At 30.3% G+C, this 21,314-nt stretch overlaps 1 protein-coding gene across 1 annotated transcript; it reads left to right on the top strand.

The window, feature by feature from the left end:
- Positions 1-4,844: 4,844 nt before the first annotated feature.
- Positions 4,845-19,781, top strand: LOC113369661 (zinc finger protein 1-like; the record flags this gene model as incomplete). Its single annotated transcript, XM_026610264.1, is given in 6 exon segments — positions 4,845-5,416; positions 13,291-13,431; positions 14,249-14,505; positions 16,101-16,351; positions 17,873-18,012; positions 19,533-19,781. Coding segments are annotated over 6 exon segments (1,610 nt in total), but the record flags the coding sequence as incomplete, so codon positions are not given.
- Positions 19,782-21,314: the final 1,533 nt, after the last annotated feature.

The raw sequence follows: 21,314 nt of genomic DNA, 5'->3' as shown, positions 1-21,314 counted from the left end.
AAAATTTCGCACAGAATTATTTGCAAATGCAGTTTAGACTGTGACTATACGGGAGCACTTTTTAAATTTTGCGTAAATTAGACAACTTTCAAATTTTTTTGAAATTGAATTCGAACATGAAATGACGATTGTTAATGTTTTGGAGATAAATTGATTTATTTATGATTACATTGATTTGCTCAGATATAACAAACAAGATAGAAAAAAATAATGAAAGTTACAGTATTTGTAATATATATTTTGAAAACGTTTAAAATTTCTCGAATATTTAATTACGGTACGGGAAGTTCAGCAGCAATTTGCCTTAAGGCACGATGCCATACACCACTAGTTTTAAATTTATTTTTTTATAGCTACAATCAATATATAACTCTGTTTCGGCTTGTCGTTGAGTTTTGGGGCACCCTGTAAATAAATCTCCTAATCATGGTCGATTGTGCCAAAGTCGCACGTCCCACAGCCATAACTAAAATGTAATATATAATGTATATTATTAATTATAGTGTATATTTATTCCGATAATAGAGGATGCCGGGGCGGCTCATAATACAAGTACAATAAACGTGTAATTATCAAACGCGTATTAATTTGAGGTTACTGATTTACGACCCGGTGACGACATTTCTGTGGCGACATGATGGCGCCGTCGACTTTGCACACAAATACACATCATTATATTATACAACAATAGGACGGAATATGGAACAGGGTAGAAGAATATATATATGGAAAAATATGGATTATAATTTATATATATATATATATATATATATAAAATTTTGTCATCTTATATCAAGTTGTTGTTAAGTTCTATATATTCTTCCTCCGGCCAATGAGATGTATCGTTTCCTATCCAGGTGAAAAGCACGCAGGTGCGATAGGTGGGCGGCGAGGGCGTCCACCAATCGCGTGTCTTCCAGCTACACCTGTCAAGGTGAGACGGGCCTATAGCAACAGGTGTGAAGGGATTGGATATAGTGCGCACCTGTTGATTCCGTCTCACCTTCACAGGTGTGCTGATTGGGCGGCGCATACTAGAGGTGGCTGTTGATTGGTCGATTGAGTAACCTAAAATTACCATTGGTTTAAAAAAGTGGTTTAATTACTAAAATTTGAACTGCGTTTTTAAAACATGCATCCGTCGTATGCCCGTTATGTTCAGTGAATATAGTTTCTTTTCACAAAAACCGTTTTTGTATAGTATTATAAATGTGTGAATAGTTAACTATTTAAATGCACGATGCGTTGTCAAAAATTCGTAAAAACTATATAAAGTATTATAGATTGTTGTTAGATATTAGTTAGATTTTTCTTATATTCGTCTCAAAATTCTTAGCTCTTTTCCCATGTGTTTTAAACCGTTCGGACGTTAGAGAAGTCACCCTTCTGAAATTTAAGGAAAATTGGAAAATCTCAAGAAAATTATATGAACACACTTAATCATTAAATACCATTTTATTCGTAATTTTGTTCTGCATCTTTCGTTCGAAGAAAGTTTTTGATTATATTTTACCGTTTAGCTTGTAGTAAAGAATCTAGAATTAAAATGTTCAAATGCAAAGTGCGGTTAGGTTTCAGCAATTATCTACACGATTCGATATTTCTGTAAAGAAATCATATAAATTATTATACATCGTTAGAAAGGTCTCAAAATTCTTAGTTTTTTCCCATTTATCGCAACTTCGTATTTTGAACATTATGGCCTATAGGCGAGTCAGGCTCCTGAAATTTAAGGAAAATTGGATAATCTCGAGAAAATTATATGAACACACTTAACCATTTATATATAATTTTATTCGTAATTTTATTCTGCATCTTTCCTCCGAACAAACTTTTTATGTAGATCTAATCGTTTCTCGTGTAGCTTAATAAATATGTAGTTCACATGTTTAGTTTCACAATACGTCATAGTTTGAGTAATTATTCAAAATATTTTATCATTTTGTACAGTAACCATATAAAGTGTTATACGTCGTTAGATTTGTCTCAAAATTCTTAGGTTGTCTTCCATATATCACAACTTCCTATTTTGAACAGTTTGGACGATAGGCGAGTCAGTCTCCTGAAATTTAAGGAAAATTGGAAAATCTCGAGAAAATTATATGAACACACTTAACCATTTATATATCATTTTATTCGTAATTTTATTCTGCATCTTTTCTCCTAACAAATTTTTTATGTAACTCTAAACATTTTTAGTGTAGCATAATAAATATGTAGTTCACACGTTAATTTCATAATACGTCATAGTTTGAGTAATTATTCAAAATGTTTCACAAATTCGCAAAGAAACCATATGAAGTGTTATATATCGTTAGATTCGTTTCAAAAGTTTTAGTTATTCTGCCATATATCATAACATCGTATTTGAACAGTTTGGCCTATAGGCGAGTCAGACTTCTGAAATTTAAAAAAAAATTGAAAAATCTCAAGAAATATTCATAGAGACCCTTATCGAATTATATATCATTTTATTCGTAATTTTATTCTGCATCTTTCGTACGAACAAATTTTTTATGTAACTCTAACCGTTTTTCGTGTAGCATAATAAATATGTAGTTCACATAGTAATTATTCAAATTATTTCATTATTTTGTAAAGAAACTATATAAAGTATTATACATATACAGATTCGTCTCAAAGTTCTTAGTTTTTCTGCCATATATCGCAACTTCGTATTTTGAACAGTTTGGCCTACAAGCAAGTTGCTATCGTAAAATTTCAGGAAAACTGAAAAGTCTCGAGAAAATTATATGAACACACTTAACCATTTATATACCATTTTATTCGTAATTTTATTCTGCATATTTCTTCCGAACAAATTTTTTATGTAACTTTAACCGATTTTCGTGTAGCTTAATAAATATGTGCTTTAAATGCTTGATTTTACAATGCGGTATAATTTGAGCTATTATGCAAAATATTTCATAAATTCGTCAAGAAACCATATAAAGTGTTATACATCGTTAGATTCGTTTCAAAATTCTTAGTTTTTCTGCCATATATCGCAACTTGGTATTTTGAACGTTTTGGCCTACCGGCGAGTTGCAGCACTGAAATTCAAAGCAAATTAGAAAAGTTATATAGGCATACTTATCAAATTAGTCAAAATTCATTAAATTTTTTATTGTCTATGTTGATTATAATTTGATTAGTTGTTTAAAATTGTGGGTTTAAAACTAATAGGTCAAATTTGATATGAAGTAATTTATTAACTTTTGTTTTCCACTGATAATTTTTCAATGGAATAACTATTTTCAGAGAAATAATTGACACAGCGACTTGAGACAATTTTGCCGAAATTCGACTGGGATGACCAAATTAATCTTGCTACTTTATTTAACTTTTCTAAGACGATTTTAAAGTGTACTAAGTTGTTGCAGGGCATTATGATGTTAGACAATATCTTAGGTTAATCGATTTTTTACAAATTTGCCAAATACATCTTTCACATTAATCGAATGGTTTTTCACTTATTAAGACAAATAATTGCACCAGTGTCTTGAAAAATAATTCTGCTATCGCAGTGAGTAAGTGGTTAAGTCGAATTCCACTATTTTCCAAGGCTTAATTTCAAAGTAATATTTGAGATTATTGAATTTTGTACAAATTTTTCAAACACATCATTCATATCTAACGAATGGTTTAAAAGTTACAAGAGATATAATGTATAAATACATAGATATTTAAGGAATCAATTAATGATTTAAGGCACTGAATAAATTATTTATTAAAATGTGAAATATTGCGTTGTGCTCTTAGAACATACATCGTGTATGTCCTAAGCAGGTGTTCCTTAGGAAACAATTAGTTAGTTAACTGGTGGGCGCATGGCATCGTGCCTTAAGGCAAATTGCTGGAATTTCCCGTACCAATTTTTTTTTTTTTTAAAAAGATTAACATTTTTGAAACAAATTTACCCTGAAAAAAAAATGGATTTTTGAGAAACTATAAATTTTTGACAAAAACTTACTTTTTTTTGGAAAAAGACTTTTTGAAGAAAAATTTATTTTGAAATATTTTGGAAATTCTGAACTTCTTTTCAAAGCAATCGTACTGCTTTAACTGCATAGAGATGAAATATCGAAGCGCGTAAGCGCCGCCTTGCCATCTAACGGATAAACATTGGTACGGAACCCATAGCAATGTAAACAAAATTTATACTTATTGTTAAAATCTCTATAAAGTATCTGATAATTTGATGTGCATATGTCTAATGTTTATTTTTGACCGCCAAATGGCTCATTTTTTTTTACTTTTTCCTCCATATCTCCGAAGTTGTTGCATCTTCCTTTCCAAAAAAAATGTTTTTTGAATTATTCAAATCGGACGCTCCGTTCTCTTAAAAACTGAGTTACCGTTTTTGGCACTTTTTGCCCCGTATCTTTGGAACGGCTAGACCCGCCTTCGCCAAAAATTAATCAGCACGTCTTCTTATCAATATAAATTGAATGTTTTCTGAATTATTCAAATCGCTTCATCCGTGTTCCCGAAATCGTCGACGAAAATTTGTATCCGAACACACACACACACACACACACATACATCCATTAGTTTTCTAGGGTATGCTAAAATGTTCAGAAACCTTTGAAACGCAAAGATATATAAAAATTTTCATTTTCGATTTTTTGCGATTACTACAACTTGCCCTACGGGAAGTTAAAAATTCGTCAAAATAAAAACATTCATAAGAAAAATGCTAAGTCAATGGAAGCTTCATGCAACTTACCTTAGAGCAAAATTCCACTTACACCTAGTTTATGAAAAAAATATCAATTAAATAGCTAATATCTGAGTTGATTCTAATTTTATAATATTAATAACGTATCCTTTATCTTTTTCAGTCCCAACATCGTCCGTCAAAGAGCACACGACAGCCGATGACGTCCAAGATGACGTCACATCCCTCACGACCAAAATCGTGACGTCGCCTCAACATTCTCGTGCAAATTCCCCGAGACAAGTAGCAGCAACCTCTCCACAAATCAGGGAAACCACCGCCGAAGACACCACCACAAAATCTTCTGAAAAAGACAAAGACTACCACCAAACCGAGAACAAAGAGAATTTAGAATCCTGGCCTAAATCCTCAGAAGAAGGCAGCAGTCCTTTACACATCGTCGAAGAAGACATCGACGTCCAGAACGATGGTGAGACATCTAACGATGGTGCTGGTGGTGATTTGAGGACGACTTACGAAGGCGAAAAAGATTTGTCTAAGGTGGAAAACACGTTCACGCTTTCGGCGAATGGTGGTGCCGGTGGTGAAAGTGTTGGTGACAATTTGAGGACTTACGAGGGCGAGATGACTCTGATGAAGTTGGAGAATTGCCATCAGTGTCTGGTGTGCAATTTGAATTTTGCTACGAGGGAACAACTCGAGAGGCACGAGAGCCAACATCCGACTGCTACTGTGGTGAGTAGAAAATAATAATAATAATAATAGTAACTAGTGGTGTATGGCATCGTGCCTTAAGGCAAATTGCTGGAAATTCCCGTACCGTAATGAAATATTCGAGAAATTTTAAACGTTAATAACAAATACTGAAGCTTTCATCATTTTTGCTATCTTGTTATATCTGAGCAAATTAAATGTAAATCATAAATCAATTTATCTCCAATCGTGATTTCATTTTGAATTCAATTTCAAAAAAGTAATTGACTAAATTTACACAAAATTGAAAAAGTGCTCCCGTATAGTCACAGTCTAAACGCATTTGCAAATAATTCTTTGCGACATTTTCACTTATACTGTGCTTAGCTTGGTGGCATTTTCACATTTTTCATAGTTGTTTTCACAAAATTGGAAAAGTGCTCCAGTACGTAAACAGTCTAAACAGTCTAAAAAATTTTGTCAACATTTTCATAGAGTCCACGTCTCTAATCATTAAGGAAACATACTCTGAATGTAATGTTTTGATGTTTTTACGATGTGTCTTACAATTTTTTGTACTAATTATATTTAATAATGTCGTAGACGTTTCGATACCAGAAATTGTTCCATCATCAGTAAATTAAATTTAGTTATTGGAACTTTTAGAATTCGGAATTATTTAACATATAATGTTTCTAGACAAATTCATATAGCTAATTAGATGCCTAAATTTTGGTCTAAATTTTGAGTTTTTGCAAAAGTATTTCCCAGGACTTTTCATTACTTGCTTGGAGTATATTTTGTAATATAAATGAAAGTCCAACCTCGTTTCTTTTTTATCGAGTGCAACCTTATACTACTAGATTTCGTTAATTTTTAGTTGAGTCATTAATGGAATTTTTATATTTTTACTTTGAAAAAGTCTGGTACTAGTAGTTTGATTTCGAATTAATTATTATAATAATTTTGGCATTGTGTTGCAAATTAGTTGTTAGTATCATTTTACCTTAGGCATCGGTATATATATATATATATATATATATATATATATTTGTATAAATGCGAAACAATTGATATAAACCATGAGACGTAATTCTGAAATGTGCGTTTTAATTAATCTGTGACCTAAATTCTAATATCGCACTTGTCTATATATATACATGTATATATATATAATATATATATATATATATATATATATATTCACAGAAATGTTGCAAATAAATTGATAACAAAAAATAATCCAGACGTAAAAAAATTACATTTTGACTGCAACTTTAATATTTTTATTCATATACGTTTAATATAAATAAAATGATAAAATTTATAAATAATTTATTTTATATATTATTAGTTATTAATTATTATTACATCAGCAATGAACTTTATAGGAAAAATTTATTTATTTATTTATTATGTAAAATTTTTAATTATTAATCGCCTCATAAATTAAATCAATAAATACATCAATATGTTAATGAATAAATAAACTGATGAATGTGAATAGGTTGAACTGATTTACAGTAATAGGTTTTTTTTTTAAATAAAAACGTAAATAATTCAATGAATATAGATACATAATTAAATGAATTTAATAATGAATAAAATAAAAATAAATGAATCGATTACAGAAAATAAATCCTGTACTTTTATGCAAGCTTATGTTGTCTGTTTTTTATTTGAATTTGGGTTTTGCAATTTACTTGATAATGTATATGTATTTTAATTCAGTAAATAAAATCATAAACTCATGAAATTACTTTTGTAAAAATTGATTCCCAAAACAATTTTTCAAAACTCAGAATTTGTACAGAAGAGATTCACCATGGAGTGTTTTGCTTTGTTGATGGATCAAACTTTTCAATCTAGTGTTCATAATTATTCAGTATATATAAAATATATACTATACTATATTATATATATAATATACATATATAATATCATATAAATGTGTAGGTTAATGAGAATCGAAACATTTTACGGCGTCTCCACCATTTTTTATCGTCTGAAAAAGTTTTTGACGTGGGAACTGATCTCAACTCGAACTCAACTACGGAGATCGTAAAAAAATCATATACCCACACACATAGACACACATATACACATTTATACATATATAAATTATGTATATTATATGTATATGTATATAAAAAATAAATGTACATTCCGTGTCTACCTCACAAAAAACCAAAAACGTTCAGCCATCACGGACAAGAAGAAATATTAATAGTGGGACGACGACTTCATAGAAAAAATCTCTTAGCATAGCATGGGGCTTTGTAATAAATACATATACACATATGTATATGTATATATGTATACATATTTACATATACAAATGGTCGAGATCGTTTTTTTGTCATGAAGCACATGTGTTTGAAAGTTTTTTGGGACTAACAGGTGCTCGCAGCCGTCAAACACATAAACATAGGTATATGGAAATATATGTATATATACATACAAATATATATATATATATATATATATATAATTTTATAGGAGACTTCGAGAGATATTTTTCAACGCGGGAGATTTATTCAGTTCGTGTTCCCGCCTTTCTAGAATCTTAATTTCCATTTAATTTTATTAACCTTTTACTTTGACTAACTTATTATTATTTTTATTGTTTTTATAGTTGGATAGGTGTCTACAGTTTAGTTATTTGCAAAAGAATGTTGTGAGCATTCTTTAAGATATTAATAATAATATAATATCTAAAAAGAATATGATTATTGTTATTTTGTTATATGTTCATAAAAGTTTTTTAAAAACGAATTGTTATTAATTAGGCTTATTGAAAACCATTTTGAATATGGTTGAATTTTATTTGAGCTATTAATTTGTGAAATACATTTAAAATTAAAAAAAAGACATGTTCGCCCCCTGGCTCATTTTACTACGTCTATGGGGCAAAAAGAATCAATTGAATTTTTTTCGAAAAACAGCAAAAGAACACATTCTACAATGATGGATTAGCTGGGAGTTTCACTGAATATAGTCAGACAGTTGTTTGTTTAATATGTGTTGTTTGTTGTGATATAATTGGTTTGGTTTTCACAATATAATTTCTCAAAGTCAAATATTAATCAAAGTTTCCGTATATTTCAAGATATTAATTTATAAGTATATTTCATCTTCTAATATTATAGCATTCTATAGCAACTCGGTGTACTTTAAAATCGGACTTAAAATAAAAAATAACAAACTTCAAATGAAACGGCAATTTTAAATCAGTTGTAAAATCATATTTTTTCTATATAGTTTATTTTTATTTTCAAACCATTAAAACCAGTTAAAACTTATGTATATATTATATATTTTACTACTGAATTAAATAATCTTGAATAAATGAAAGAAATTGGAATTCCAATTTTAGATTGGAAGCATATTTTTGTTCTATATTTTGACTTTTTTTTAAACCAGAGGCAGTGCGCATAACCGTTACGCCATGAAACACTTTAATTTTGAAGATTAATAAGCTAAAAAGATAACTATTATCAAAATGTAAAAAACCATATTATAATTTTGCGATAGTTAAAAAAGCTCTCAAATAAGAAGTGATGAATTAATTAGGTTTTTGAAAATGTTTACAATTATAAACAATTATATTAATAAATATTAGAACTTGAGTTCTAAAATCCATCAACAAAGCATAACTTGATGGTGATTCTCTTCTGTACGAATTCTTTGAATTTTGAAAAATTGATTTGGGAATCTATTTTTACAAAAGTAATTTCATGAGTTCATGATTTTTTTACTGAACTAAAATACCTATACATTATCAAATAAATTGCAAAACACAAATTCAAAAAATAACAGAGAAAACAAGCTTGCATATATAAACGTACAGGATTTATTTTCTGTAATAATCGATTTATTCATTTTTATTTTATTCATTTTCATTAATTAAAGAAATATGCAAATATTTTCGTCGCCGTTTCCGCAAAAAAAATCTGAACCGATTTTGTAAATTTAAGAACTTTTCGAAGGATTTCATTTGGAAATCGTGCTTCTTAGTTTTTGGCCAAGATCGACCGGGTCGTTTCTAATTTTAATACCTAATATATATATATATATATATACATATATATACATATATATATATATATGTGTGTGTGTGTGTATGTATGTATGTATATAATTATATGTATGTATGAATAATTTATTATAGATGGGTGTCGAACTTTATCAAATGTCAAATGGGAGTTGACCTCGTAAATGAGTGCGTTTTGTACTCACATTAATTAACGGGACATGTGTACAAATACACACATTATATACATATATTTATATGTGTATGTATAAATGTGTGTAAAATGATAAATTAAAAGTCAATACCGTTTATTAATACAAATAGGTACATGGACACTTGAACGATGAGCAAATGGCCGACAGACAATGCAAAACAAACACGACGACCACATTAAAATATTCATGTACATCTATTTAGATATATGGTATATGTATTGTCTTTATACATTATACATTATTTATATTTGTTTAAATAGCATTGATGTCCGCTGTATTATTTTTTATAACAACTGCGATGCCTCTCAGAATCACAATTTTACACCATAGCTTTGCTAAAATAAATTTCTAAGATTTTAGAACATATCCTTAATGTATAATGTGTACAAACTAAAAACAAATCTAAAAATTTTATATCCTTAGGTTTAATTTTAAAGTGACCTCAAATAGCATTATAATTTCCCTTTTAAAACTTTAATATTGCGCTAATTTCCAAAAAAATGTCCTGTCACAAATGGCGATTTTGACACACCTTGCCAAGGTGATCTGATTTGAAATTCGATCAACAAAAATCGAATCGACACTTTTGACAAAATTCAAATTCGAGGATAAAAATCGTTGAGTTTTTTTGAAAATTTGAAAAAAACAGTTGGTTATATTCTGAAAAAAAAAGACGTAGAAGGAATATAGTTGTACAGGTGAAATTAATTGAAATAATTTCATTAGAAGTTTTTTTAGTCGTATAATTATTAATATTTATATAATTTTATCAAACTTGCCTATTTTTTGAAAAAAAAAATTTCTCATAGACATTTCTGAGATATAAAATGTTACCTTTTTTAGGAACTATGGAATTGAAAAAACTAACACTCACTAAAAATTAATAATTACTAATAATTCAATAAAAATTAATAATTGATAATATAAATAATAAATTTATATTATATCAGTGTTCCTTATGAGTGAGTTTCTGAGGTTCTTTTCTCGTTTATAATGTCCAAATTCTGTTTGCATCTCAGTAGAGTTCTTTATTCTCTTGATTTTGTCGGTGAGAAATCAAAATTGTCCTCTTGTGATAAATAGATTTTTTTCTTATTATTTTTTTGGTGGAAATTTTGTTTGTTTGTCAATAGAAACCATTATTCTTTTGGTGAAAAATCAAAAGCTCGTTTTGAATAGAATATTGCTTATTCCTGAAACGTAGTAAATATTTATAAATTTAATTAATAAATTATAAATACTATTATGGCTTACTTACATGTTTCTTCTGGGTATGGACCTAATATTAGATTGTCAAATATCTCCCTTCCGCCTTTTTGTATTATAAACCAAGAGCAAAAATATTTGACAACCTATTATAATACCTACAATTTTCGAAAAATAGAATCGATTTTTTGACAAAATTCAAATTTGAAGATGAAGATTGAATATTGCATTTTTTTTGTTGTTTTTAAAAATACTTGGGATAAATTTTTTCTAAAAGAAATTTATATAGTTGGAAAATCAACTGAAGAAGAGTTATATTAGAATTTGACTAAAATTAAAATAATTCAAGATGTTTCAGAAACATTATTTAGTTTACTTTCTAATTCAATCATTTTGATGGATGTCACCTGGATATCTAGCATCATCTGATAAAAATATTTTATATATTTAATATAGGGTGGTCCTTAATATGTACATTTTCAAATTTATTTGCTCCCAAGAGCTCAAATGGTTCCAAATTGATAGAAAACAATTCTCTGAAAGTTTTAGCTCTTAACACTTTGACTTAAAATATTTGACATATTTTACTTAACATTGTCATTTAGATAGAGCGCAATTCAATCAAAGTTTTGTATGACTTTTAGACTTTTAGTACTTGGCAATTGATTGCTGATAATTTGAGTTTCTACATCACAATTAAATAAATATTTTGCAGTTAAATTAGTTTTGATGCCATGATGAATAAATATTTCGTTATACAGTTCACATGGATTTAATTTGAAATTAAGTGTTTTATAAATATGTTTAAGTTTCATAATATTTGAGTTCACAAATACTATCACAGGTGGCGCAAGAATTTAATTAATGACATATGTTAATAATAAATAAATGAAACTTTTAATTGAAGTGCGGACTATCTAAAAGACAAATTAAGAGCTAAAATTTTCAGAGAATTGTTTTTTATCAACTTGGAACCATATGAGCTCTTGGAAGCAAGGAAATTCGAAAATGCCCATATTAAGTACCACCTTAAATGGATGTGTATGTGGATGTGTATGTGTCCTGTGTCTATTTCCCTCGGGTCAAAGTTGAAAGTTGGACGCACTCAACGTCAATTGTATTGTGTCTATATTGAGTCGATAAACAATTACGTTTTTACATTGTTACAATTATATTTTGTACATTTACATCTACATTTACATTTGTGATCAACGCTCTCTCCTCCATTATTGATAAGAAGACATGACGACGCATTTTGCCATTTGCAAAATACATAATTATAATATTGGTGTAAAAAACATTTTAACATTTGGTCGGGGGATATCGGAAATTGTTGCACTTTTGACCCTGGATAAGCAACATTTAAAAAAAATTGATTAAAGATCAGAATTACCTGGTAATGGAATGAAAATTCAGATCATATTTATAGTATTTTCAATTGTACTATTTTAAAGTAGAGGGCAAAAGTTGTCCAACCAGTCATCGCCCTTGAACGGGCGACGTCGATTTTATGAGATAAATGACCCCATTGTCAAATTTTGCAATGAAAGTATTTTTGTTGTTCAAAGTTTTTTTGGCTTTGGTTTTGAGCACTGTTGTTTAGTTTACGGTACCTGAATATAATTTTTAAGAACATGTGCTGCTCAAGGTATATTGTTATTTTTATCGTAGATTCAATTTTTTTTATGAAAGCTGACATGTGGTTGGGGTAAAAAGGGCTAACTGAACCTTTACACTGAAACGGAAAAAGTTTACACCAATAAGAAAATAGTAAATAAAAAAGAAAAATATTTAATTTTTATAAATAAAAAGTAAAATATGTAAGATATTATAAATTAATGGTCATTCCAACTCTGATGATGAATTCTTCCTATTTGTCGAGACAGGAAGCTCATGTCGATGATAATGTTGTCAAATGCTTCACCACAAAACTTCAACAATAGATATAAATTCTGACTAATTGCAATGACTAATATTTGTGCAGTTGCTAGTTGGAAATGCTAATTATAATTAATTATAGTCAATGAACTTATTATCCAACTAAACTTTTGTTTGATGGCATCACCCTTATTAGGAAAATTCATTATTAGAGTACTTATCCTTAAAACACATCTAAGTAAACTTTTTTTTTAGATTTATCACCCATCTGCAATTTGTCAGAAGAATTCATCATCAGGGTTGGAATAAGTATTAATATAATTTATATTATTTTTGTTTACTTTTTTCCCTTTTGCCAGAATAAAGACTCAAAAAATGAATACACGTGATATCTTATTTCCCGTCCCCACGTGATATTTTGTGACTTTTTGTGATTTTTTGTCAAATGAACGCTCCCTTACCCTACATGGAATTCTCTTCGACTCCTCTCCTAATTTGTTGAAAAAATTACAATATTGCATGATGAAAAAATTTGGGGTTTAAAAATAAGATTTTTTAAAAATATGTTTTCTGTTTTTTTCCAGTGTTGCAAAACTTGTAATAAAACATTCGCCAACGTATACAGACTCCAGAGACACATGATTTCGCACGAAGAAAGTGCATCTTTGCGAAAATTCAAGTGCACAGAGTGCGACAAGGCCTTCAAATTCAAACATCATCTAAAGGTAAAAAATATTATAATTATATAGAGTGCTAGCCCTCCGCAAGGTTTATAGCTAAGAAAATTAATTGTGCCTGGCATCGTGCCCTAATGCAAATTACTGGAACTTCACGCACCATAATTAAAAATCTGAGTAATGACATTAGTGAGAATTATCAGAATTATGCTTGGTTAAGTCAACGAGCAATTCTTGCCACAAAGAATAATGATGTACACGCACTGAATTTCACCATTCAATCAAAAATTGCTGGCGATTTGGTGACATACCAATGATTCCGACTGGTCTACCGTTTGACTTCGAACGATTGTAATTTCCAGTTCGCCTTGCGTTCGCAATAACAAGTTGCAAGGCCAATCGCTTAGTGTTTGCGGGATAATATAATATTCAAATAGATTATTTAGAAAAACATTGTTTTTCACATGGGCAGTTATACGTTGCCTGTTTACGAGTTGGAAAACCATCCGCTTTGTTTGTGTTAACGTCAGACCAAAAAACAAAAAATGTGGTTTACCAAAGAGCACTTCAATGAAACGAATAATTGGCGGATTCACTTTCATTTACTTAGAGAAGTTCAACTGCAAAACAGTTCATTATTGTAATCGAAATAAATTCATTACTGTTGTATAATAAAATCAAATTTATCCTTTTCAAGTATAAAACAAACAAAAAATTTCTTCATCTTTCTCATGAAACCATCTGGTGGCGAAACGGAGTTCTTCGGGTTTGCTAGTATATATATATATATATATATATATATAAAAGATATAATAAGTATTTTACCAGATTCCTTCACCATTTATCCTGTAACTTTTTCCTCCAGGAGCATGTACGGATTCACAGCGGCGAAAAGCCCTTCGGATGTCCCTCCTGCGGCAAAAGGTTCTCTCACTCCGGTTCCTATTCGAGCCACATGACCAGCAAAAAGTGCCTGTCCATCGGAGCAGGACACAAACAGCAGCAGGCAGCAGGAAACGGAGGAATTCAGCAGCTGAGTAAAGGTTTACCGCAGCCTAGTAATGGTCAGATTGGAGGTCAGGCCGGTGTTGGTCAAGCGCCGCCTGCGCTTTTACCAGTCAGGTAAGAATATCAAGTTAAGGGGGTATTCTAGTGTAGAAATTCAAAAAAATCGATTTTTTTGTATTCATATTTTCAATGTTTAACTATCTAAGAATATGGGTACGAGAAGGTTTTTGAAAATTTTAATTATTTTCGGAGATATAGGCATTTTACTGACTCGGTATCCATACTGGTTTGGCTCCACGCAAAATTTAACCCTCCGTCGGTCGGAGTGGTCTGGTCAGACTTTTTTCGACTTCAATTTAAAAAAAAAAAAAGAGTAATCCTATCGACATGAAATTTCTTAAATTTTCCTAAAATTTCATTAGCTGTCGATAAATGCTAAAATCAGGACGAAAAAATATACAGAAGGATAATTATAAGTATATTAACTTTTTTATACTTCGAACGGTCGGAGTGGTCTGCCTAAACATTTTGTATGAAGTATGACGCGTTTTGATATATGTAAAACAATTTTTTATCTTGTTTTGGTATTTTCTATTCAAACTGCGTTTTATATATTTTTTGCTGTGTTGAAACGTGAATGTTAGAATTTATACGACGAGAGTTCCTTGAAAGCCTATCAAACTTATTAGTTATCGCAAACATGGAAAATCGGATGAATAATCGCACATTATTAACAATTTTTTTATCCGTACTGCGTTCGAAATTTTTTTTGGCAAACCTGTAGCCGTAAGTATAGAGTATATTTTCACTTTGAGTTTTACAGCTCATTTTAAAGGCGACGCACCTCATTTCATTTTCATTTGAATTTCACATTCATTTCGAAGGCGCCGAAGAAGCATAAATATTGTTTTTCATTGATATAAAACAGAGAAATTAACAAAAAAAGCAACGATTTTTTTTTATTCCATGTTTTTTTTGAAATATTTTTATTAGAAGCAAAAAAATCAAAACTATAAATATTTACTACTAATAAATGTTAATATATAAGACACCAAAAACTAATTTATCCCATATAAATGCATGTAAAATGAATGGTGGTCTAGCCAGACCACTCCGACGGTTCGAAGGTTAAATGCGTTTTTCTCAAAACAGACTTTTTCAGTACTGTTGACATGATTTCTCGAGTTTTAATCGATCGATTCACATGAAATGTTCAGAGAGTCTTCTTTATAGTCCTATCTATAGCCCGAACTAGGATTATCCCCAAATTCCAATTTTTACTATTTTTAAAAAATTCGAGAAACTCAAAAAACAGTAGGAAAAACACTTTTTTTCAAACAGTCGCCAATTTGTAAAAAAAAATTTTACTCTTGGGCGATTGCGACATCATTGTAGATTCATAATCTTTTCATTTTTATTATTTCGGATGGCTAGGAGGGCTGAATTCATGTCAAGACTGAGGTGCCAATTTTTTGAGACCACCCACTTCATCAGCTGACAGCTTTTACAGTTTTCAACTTTTTAATTTTTTTAATTTTTGTATTGTATTTTAATAATAATAATAAACAAGTAGTAAAAAATAGATAGTGAAAACATTAATTGCTTTCTTTTACCACACTTTAAAAATGACCTAAAATTCATCGTTCTACACTAGAATACCCCTTTAATGGTTCGATGAGAAATAGTAATGGTGTGAATTATTTGTCTAGGTCTCTGCTCAATGCTCTCAATGCAAGTCCGTCTTCACAGTTGCATTTGAATAACAACAATAATTTAAATGGAACTCCTGATGCAAATCATTTGGGCTCTTTGAAAAATCTGGATTACCCCATGGGATATCGATCCTCTGGTGCAACCACCAACATTCCAAGTAATGGTGCAACTGCATCAGGAAATACCTCTGATGCCTTCTTAGCTTTCCTGGCTGCAAGCAGGGTTTTGAATCCATTTTATGGTTTGGGTAAGTTTTAAAAATCACAACATAAAACTTACGATTTCAATATTTTTCATATATTAATAGTATATTGAAAATTATATCTCTGTGAGCAATTTGTTTACACATAGAATTTCACAAATTATAATTATTGTGGTTTTCCATAGGAAAATAGCAATTATTATTTTTTGAATCGATATTAGTTTTGCAAAAAATATATTTTCTTTTCTGTGCACTATTTATGACTTGACTGAAATTGCAATAATTTTACATTTTAGTGACAATTTTATCATAATATCGAAAAATTGCAAGTATTACAATAAATATTTACATAGAATGGGAATTAAATTGATATAACTGTGGATGATGCAGAATTGTATAGTAGTTACATAGAAAAAATAATTATAATTGTTTTTGCTATTCGCTGAAAAAATAATAGTTGTCATTTGGATAGCCATGGATAGCCATAATAATTAAAATTTTAACAGCAGAGATATATTTTTTGTAATATACTTTTAATACTTAATATATTTTTAATACTTATATACTTGCGTTGAATAGCTATGAAATGTATTCTGACATATATTTTTATCGATTTTTTATTTAATGATAACTATATAAAATATAATAACATTGCAAAAAATCAAAAAAGGTAATGAATTAAAATTAAAATACCTTTTATTACCGACGTAAATATATGAAAAATATTGAAAGCTTAAGTTTTTCATACATTAAAATATATTAGTCAGAAGCTTATACAGCGAATGAAAATAATCAATAATAATAATTATTATTTTTATTCGGCGCGTTGGATTTTTATTATGACTAATGAATATACTTATATACAAGATATAAATAAATTTTGGTTTTTAATAAATATTTCCATACTTATATACAGATTTTGTCGAGGCGCGCGATACGACTTGCTCTTGCAAAGCGACTTTATATGGGCGTTCTTGTACCGGCAGCGCGTGTACTAGCTTAAGTTTTTCCAACTTTCCACCCAAAGTTCCACTTACATTTAAATGAATTTTTGAATAACAGAAGAAAAATGTACAGGCTTTCGAATGATGCTAATATAAAAGTAGTCAAAAGAGCCGCACTGGTAGAAAATGGAAAATGAAAAATCATTTTCACCATTTCACGCACTAATAAATAATTTTTTCACATTATTTTTTATGAACAACATAGACAAGATCAGTATAAATAGAATGACGTTAACATTTTTTCGATATCTCTCATATTTCCGTCAAAAAGTGAGTTTGAAAAAAGGGGCCACTTTCACATGTTTTCACTGATATCTCGGCCAAATGATGAGCTACGAATTTGAAATTTGGTATTTCGAATTTTCTCGAAAATACCTATAAAATGGCATCAAAATAATTTAAATACCAGGGTGGGGTCAATTCTGTATGGAAACACGCCCAGACCCTTTGATGCTGATTTTTTAATTTTTTTTTTAAATTTTTACCAGCTGGTCCACATCACCAATACGAAGAACTATTGCGCCAACTACAAATGCATCATCATCAACAGCGAAATGAGCAGTTGTTTGCAGCTGCTGCGAGCAACACACAGCAAAGCTGCTGGAGCAGCAGAGAAAAAGCACTCCTGATAAAATGGAATTGGGATCTGATCCTGAGGACATGATCGAGGAGGTCAATGCTGACGATTATGAGGAATATGAGGTCAGTAGAATGGAAAATTCGTAAATTAAAAATTAAACTAGTGGTGTATGGCATCGTGCCTTAAGGCAAATTGCTGGAACTTCCCGTATCGTAATGAAATGTTCGAGAAATTTTAAACGTTTTCAAATATATTATTACAAATACTGTAACTTTCATTGTTTTTGCTATCTTGTTATATCTGAGCAAATCAAATGTAAATCATAAATCATTTTATCTCCAGAACATTAACAATCGTCATTTCATTTCGAATTTAATTTCAAAAAAATAGTTTAGTTGCCTAATTTACACAAAATTGAAAAAGTGCACCCGTATAGTCACAGTCTAAACGCATCTGCAAATAATTCAGTGCGATATTTTCACTTATACTGTGCTTAGCTTGGCATTTTTACATTTTTTATTAGTTTTCACAAAATTGGAACAGTGCACAGTCTAAACTCACTCGGGTAAAAATTTGTACCAGAGTGGCGCTTAGACTGTGCTAGCCTGGGTCATTTTTTGAGTTTTTAATCCAAAATTACAAAAATATTTTTGGAAAAAAAAAATTGGAAACAAATTTTTTTTCTCCAAAAGCAATTATTTTATTGAAACAAGCAGAAAGTTCTTTGGATCATTTAAATCGGACTCTTAGTTCTTTCAAAAACTGCCATTTTTTGCACATTTAGCTATGTAGCTCCGAAACCGCTGGACCTGCCTTTGCCAAAAATTAATCACCAATTCTCCTCTTCATTACGAATCATTCAAATTCGATGCTCCGATCTCTCAAAAACTCGATTTAAATTTTCTGCACTTTTTGCTCCGTATCTCCGGAACGGCTGGACCTGCCTTTGCCAAAAACTAATCAGCTCATATCCCTATCAATAGGGATCGAATGTTTTTTAAACCATTCAAATCGGTTGATCCGTGCGCCCGAAAACGTGAACGAAAAAATGCGAACACACGAAACACACAAACACACACACACACACATCCGTCGAGAAATGCAAAAATCCTTCAAAACGTCGAGAAATGCAAAAAATTTTATTTTCGATTCTCGGGGAAATTAAAAATCGTCGAAAAAATTTTTTTAACACTTTATTACAAGAAAACGGCCCGGCCGATCTTTACCAAAAACTAATCAGGTCGATTCCCAACCAATATCTTTCGTATTTTGAATTTTCAAAATCGATTCAGAATTACGGGCTAAAACGTGGGGGATTTTTTTTCACTTTTCTGCGATTTATAAAGAAACGTCTCGGCCGATCGTCGCAAAAAACTGACAAACGATAGTCCTCATCGAGATACATCGAATGGCTTTTAAATTTTGAAATCGGTCCAGCCGTTTTTCGAGAAAACGATTTACGGCAGAAAATCTGTTCACACACACACACACCACACATACATACTTTTTCCAAATTTGTTCTCATTCGATTCAGAATGGCTTGAAACGCCGAGAAAACATAAAATTAGCGAGTCGGATTTTTTTATGAAAACATAAACTTCTTCTTCGGGAAGTACTATAATTATGATTTTTTTTTTATTAGAACGAAGACCGTGAATCAAAACCTGTGATACCCGAAGACCTGGTGCCTCGTGCAACTTCGTCTCCTGTTGTTGAACGTCATCAATCGCCTTCATTACCAGAAAGACGTGATTTGACGTCAACGTCACCAAAGGACGTTGTTGAGACACACGAAGAGGAGAATTCTGGAGGACTTGGAGGTTTAAATTCGATTTTGGAGAATGTTAACGCTTGCGTCACCAAACAATTTTTGGCTGTCAAACATGCACAGGTAAGATATAAAAAATATATAACATCTGAACAATTTTATCAAGTATCGCGGACGTTCGCTTAAACTATTTAAATCTTACCTGTCTAATCGAACACAAAGCGTTTACTTAAATAATGATCACGAATAAATAATTTCGGATAAATTGACACGTACATTGGGTGTGCCCCAAGGATCAATTTTAGGGCCTCTCCTATTTCTCATATATATTAATGATTTACCCCTTGTACAAATCTTTGTGATTTCATTCTTTTTGCGGATGACACCAGCGTTATCATCAAGGCCAAATCTCTTAATGAATTACAACATAAATTAAGTGTGGTTATGTTAGAAAATAACGAAATGGTTCTGTGAAAATAATCTAGTCCTAAATAGTGATAAGACCCAAATCATATCTTTTTGTACTAAAAATCGTTTGTCCAATAATATCACTTCTTTAACCATCAATAATTCAGCATATGATTTTTCGCTAGTATCAAAGTTTCTTGGTATTCATATTAATAATAATTTAAAGTGGACTGATCATATCTCTATCTCACTATCACCAACTTTATCTGGAACATGTCACCCTAAAACCCAAATTTGGTTTAAATTGCTTATTATTAACTTCCCGTAGGGTAAGTTATAGTAATCGCAAAAAAATCGAAAATGAAAATTTTTATATATCTTTACGTTTCAGAGGTTTCTGAATATTTTGGCATACCTTGGAAAAAATGGATGTATGTGTGTGTGTATGCGTGTGTGTATGTGTGTGCGGATACAAATTTTCATCGACGATTTCGGGAACACGGATGAAGCAATTTGAATAATTTAAAAAACATTCGATCCATATTGATAAGGAGACGTGCTGATTAGTTTTTGGCGGAGGTAGGTCTAGCCGTTCCAAAGATATGGGGCAAAAAGTGCCAAAAACGGTACCTCAGTTTTTAATAGGACGGAGCGTCCGACTTTAATAATTCAAAAAACATTTTACTTGTATTAACAAGATGAAGATTTGATCAAATTTTTATAAGGGCAGGTTTAGCGGTTTCGGAGATATAACGAAAAAAGTAAAAAAAAAAGCCATTTGGCGGTCAAAAATGATCATTAGACATATGCACATCAAATTATCAGATATTTTATAGAGATTTTAACAATAAGTATAATTTTGGTTTACATTCCTATGGGTTCCGTACCAATGTTTACGCGTTAGACGTCGACGCGGTTTGATATTTCGTCTTTATGCAGTTAAAGCAGTACGATCGCTTTGAAAAAAAGTTTAGATTTTTCAAAATATGTCAAAAAAAAGAAACCATTTTTTTTTAAAAAAAAATAAAAAAAAAAATAAAAAAAAAAATAAAAAAGAATTTTTTTTTCAAAAAAAAGTAATTTTTTGTCTAATTGTTTGTCAAAAATCTTATTTTTTGAAGTAATTTTTTTCAAAAATGTTAATCGTTTTTAAAAAAATAATAATTTTTGGTACGGGAAGTTCCAGCAATTTGCCTTAAGGCACGATGCCTTAATTGCCTTAAGACAGAATTCCACTTACAGCTAGTT

Source organism: Ctenocephalides felis, unplaced genomic scaffold (assembly GCF_003426905.1).
Source record: "Ctenocephalides felis isolate EL2017-DRISC unplaced genomic scaffold, ASM342690v1 CF-g0.4_SCAFFOLD_00798, whole genome shotgun sequence".
NCBI lineage: Eukaryota > Metazoa > Arthropoda > Insecta > Siphonaptera > Pulicidae > Ctenocephalides > Ctenocephalides felis.
Note: the sequence above shows the minus strand (reverse complement) of the source record. Positions and strands in the feature narration are given on the sequence as shown.